Source organism: Olea europaea, chromosome 21 (genome assembly GCF_002742605.1).
Source record: "Olea europaea var. sylvestris chromosome 21, O_europaea_v1, whole genome shotgun sequence".
NCBI classification, from domain to species: Eukaryota; Viridiplantae; Streptophyta; class Magnoliopsida; order Lamiales; family Oleaceae; genus Olea; species Olea europaea.
This window is the reverse complement of record NC_036257.1, coordinates 16748543-16752850: the sequence shown is the minus strand read 5'-3', so window position 1 is coordinate 16752850 and position 4308 is coordinate 16748543. Positions and strand designations below refer to the sequence as shown.

Sequence of the window (4308 nt, the reverse complement as noted above, 5' to 3'; positions counted from 1 at the left end):
ATAACATTATTTTATTAAAAAATATGTCAAGAGAAAAAACGTATTAACATAGAGCCCAGACAGGATGTTCAGCTATTGACTCTTCATTGCCATATTGCTATTTGTCCGTATTTTCCCAACTAACATTTTCGACGGGTTTTGGCCTTTCAAAATCTGGGACGACAAGCGAATTCTTGATCTTGTACAGTTCAATGAACTTTAACGACTCTATCCATTGCATCACAATCTTGCCAATGACCACAATTATCCATTTGACACGTCATAAAAACATGACCATCAATACAGCTCACAGCCCCAAACATTTCATGTTCTATAAGCACAATTAGATAATCCATCCACTCATTTCATGTGCTATATGATATAGGGACAGAATTTAAAATGATAAATGCACTTTACAGTTACAGTCAAAGTTGCAACAAAAAGGTAAAATAACAACTATAATTTCCTGTACACAATAAAACTGCCAGCCACTTCATGAGGACACAGATTTCCTTCCCCAAGGCATTTGCAAGGAAAAATGGGACTATATTGTGATTTGTTCAAGCAAGATAGTTGTATATCTGAGGGTTATGTTTGTCACGTTCCATATACTCCCGGTCGATGAGGCTCTCAATCCTTTTCTTCAAGTCAGTCGGTTTTATAGGAAACTTGAGCTGTTTCACAAAAGTAAGATGATATTCATTTCTAATTTGCATAAAGCACAAAACAATTAGTAACGGCACAAGAAATTGATTTCATATCCATACCTGCTGAAAGAGTTCAGTTATTAAGAGTGTATGACTAAGAACTTTTCTAGTTTTCATTATCCGAACAATAGCAGCATCAACCTGCTCCAACAGTTGCACCGTAAACAAAATTAGTGTTGACTGCAAAAACAAATAAAGGAATTCCGAAAGTTTTGTTATAGAATTTTCAAGAATGTTATAGGATGTCTCAAATAAACCTGGTATTGACGGTCTTGGAACACCCTTTCCGTGGTGCTCGTGTTCTCCTCGACTGTTTCCTTCATCTGAATGGCATTTACCTGCTCATATCAAGTAAACTTAGCTCCAACATTACATGGTGAGATTCATTTAAATGAAAGTAATAATAATATAAAACCAGGTTACCTTTATACGATACAGAGGCGCAGTGAATTGATCATTGAACTCAAAGGAGTCATTATCCTCCACGTCTCTCCCCTTGGGAATCTGCAAGGACAATCATTTCTTGCAAGTGAGAATTATTTGCAATCATTCAAAGGGCTTGATAAAATTTGGTGCGACAATGACCACTCACTTTCTGAAGAACACGAAATTTTCCACATGCAAGGGATTGCAAAGTCCTCCTCAGCTCTTTATCTTCAATGCCAGTGGATTCTTTAATATCTTGGAAGCTGAGCTTTTGTGCATCATTAAACAGCATCAACACGACAGCCTGGGCAAATTAACAGACAGATGCTTTAAGATGCAGAAACATTTAGATTCGTTACCACGACATATTAAACATAAAAGCAGAGATTTATAAACAGACAAAGCAACCATGACTGAAATATAACCAACCTGAAATAGAGAAACTGCCAGCTCCTTTTTACCTTTAGGAAATTCAGATTTCAGCACACATTGACCCAATGAGTTTTGCCACATTAACCGCCTCCCACTGTACTTGCTTAGATAGAACTCTTTAAAAATATCCTGCAAGGTAATTGCAGTAACAACATGGATTATCTTATGAAATTGTATGCATGACATAAACTTGGTTGTGAAAATGCTCAAGCTTGTGACAAACCTGATACATGTTTAGTTCATGGGGTAGCCGAACATCCATGGGAGGATATGTTGGCCAATACCTGCAGCCAATTAAATATATGACATTTATTCCTCAGAAAACTCGTACAAGCTAAAATTATGTAAGCTTGAGAGCAATTTAAAAAGTAATGAAGGGTTTCCACCAACCCTGTTGTTAAGACGTGGACACTCATCTCGATTCCTGATGGGAGTTTCGTCCTTGCTTGGGACGATTGCTTGAACGATTCATTAATCTCTTTTGACAATTCAATATCCTGGAGAAAAGAAACAAGATATATGGAATTTCTTTCAGATATATCGATTTAAACCTATGTATGATGGAAAAGTCACGAGAGTAAAATGTAGTAGGCAAATTGTGAAGAATTTAGTATCATTATCTTCATGTTTGGGCTCCATTTTTACAAAAATATATTTTTTCGAAACTCATTTTCAGCGACACATTCTCCCATAAAATAAAGTTAAACGTAAATCCAAAACTTTTCCTTATTTTTCAACTACGTATTTTCCAAAAAAATTAAATATTTCAGAACACATTTTCGCCCAAAATCTCATTTTAATGGAGCCCAAACAGGGGCTATATATGATCACTGTGTTAGTGATTGTAGGTATTATTGAGGTTTGATAATTAACATTGACAAGAAAGAGGACTTGAAAATGATGCATGTATAGAATTAGAGCGGTTGGATGAAATAGAAAAGTGAGACATGGAAGATCCCCATTAACATAAAAAGGTTTTTTAGCCAAACAGTTATTAGTACAGTGTTTAACAATTAAAGGACAATATTCATTAGATAAACAGCAGCAGAAACAAGAATGTTAAGATAGATGTGTGGCCATACTAGAATGGATAAGATAAGAAACGAGGATATAAGTCAACAATGGGGAGAGCATCAATTTATCATATATTGTGAGGGATGACTTGAGCAGTTGGGATATGTCATGTAGATCCAAAAAATCGCACATTCACAAGAGTGTAGCCTTCTTAGTAGAGCAAGTTAGAAAAGGAAGAGGTAGGATTAAAAAAACATAGCTTATTGTGGTTAAGAAGAATACGTTGCATTAGATCTTCAAGTAAAAGTAAGTATACACCCAACGAAACAGCAAAAAACAATTCCTGTAGTTGACTCCTAGTTCGGGAATAAGGCTCAATTTGTTACTGTGATCACAATTCAATATCCTGGAGTAAAGTTCTCAAGATCATTTAATTAATAATGTCAAACTCTAGCGAAATGATAATATTGAGTCTTGGATGGATTTATTGATGGCTTTGACAGGATCACAGGATTTAATTTTGTCTCTCTTTGTTAACTGCTTGTATATGGCTTCTCATCAGATGAAAATGACAGTAGAGTTTGAATTTATTCAGCAAGACAAATCAAAAGTTGTAAACTAAGGTCCACTAGTAATCTCCTAACGTATTTTACAACTTCAGAAAAAAGAAACCAATATAAATCCTTTGATCAAGAGACATCCTATAATTTATAGTTAAATGATGTGCTGTAAGAGATGATATTCAGTTCAACGAGAGTGTAACAAACTCTGCAACTAGAGGGAACAAGATACATCAGACACTTAAAACCATTTGAAATAAGAGTGAATTTGGTGTAGTACAGTATTACATTATAAGAAATGACAAGTACACCACACAGTCATTTTTAACAATGTTACACACCTTGAACATTCCTTCAAGTTTATTGGTAAATTGGCTGCCGCACTCAGTTTTCAACTGTAATAAAGATGTAAGTGAGCACGAGCATAGAGGCTAAAAGTTTTGGTGGAATTTGGGGAATAATAGAATTTATACCTTGGTAATCATGGACTTCTCTGCATCAATACTGGCACTCTTACCCAACAAGAGCCTTTTTGCCAGATCTTTCTTATAGAATGCTTCAAATACATCCTTACCCTAAATGAGTAAACGAACAGACTTGAATTTTAGATATATTTGATGGCCAATTAGGCTGCAAAATTAAAATATGATCAACAAGTTCCAGTATCAATGCTGTCAGTTATAGACATTGCCTTCTTATTCTTTCCTTTTTCTGTCTTTTTCTATTTTTCAATTAAAAAAATATAAGTTGAGGTTAAATAATAGTACACCCATGTTACCTGTATAAATCTGAACAAAACCAAGACTTTATCCAGTGTGCCCTCCAATTCCTCCTCTGATGTACCCTTGTTTCCAGCACGAAGCTTCTCATCCACAAACTTGGCAATTAGCTCAGCAGGTCGATTCTGGAACATAACGCCACTTTAGGCCATCAAATATGATCAATTAAAATATAAATAAAGATCACGTCCAATTGACATGCTGATGGTGGACAAGGATGTAACTAAGGTACACTCTGGGATTGAGAAACAACAAGAATCACGGAATCCATAGCTACATCATTCAATTAAAACTAAAAATTACCTAACTAATAATTTATCCCCCCATCTGCAAAACAACCTAAAATGTCAAGCTAGATGTCCTTTTACAGATGCAGAGTCCATAGCAATAGTTACTCGCCTACTTATATAT

General features: G+C 35.2%; 1 protein-coding gene across 1 annotated transcript in view; it reads right to left on the bottom strand.

The window, feature by feature from the left end:
* Positions 1-227: 227 nt before the first annotated feature.
* Positions 228-4308, bottom strand: part of LOC111370937 (cullin-4-like) — a 9586-nt gene continuing 5505 nt past the window's right edge. The window contains exons 7-17 of the mRNA XM_022992843.1: positions 3897-4022; positions 3592-3693; positions 3460-3513; positions 1935-2041; positions 1768-1828; positions 1542-1673; positions 1279-1416; positions 1110-1190; positions 944-1024; positions 747-827; positions 228-653 (exon numbers count right to left, since the gene is read on the bottom strand). Coding sequence (XP_022848611.1) covers positions 540-653; positions 747-827; positions 944-1024; positions 1110-1190; positions 1279-1416; positions 1542-1673; positions 1768-1828; positions 1935-2041; positions 3460-3513; positions 3592-3693; positions 3897-4022 — 1077 coding nt within the window. The 3' untranslated portion in view covers positions 228-539. The remainder of the gene's footprint in view (positions 654-746; positions 828-943; positions 1025-1109; positions 1191-1278; positions 1417-1541; positions 1674-1767; positions 1829-1934; positions 2042-3459; positions 3514-3591; positions 3694-3896; positions 4023-4308) is intronic.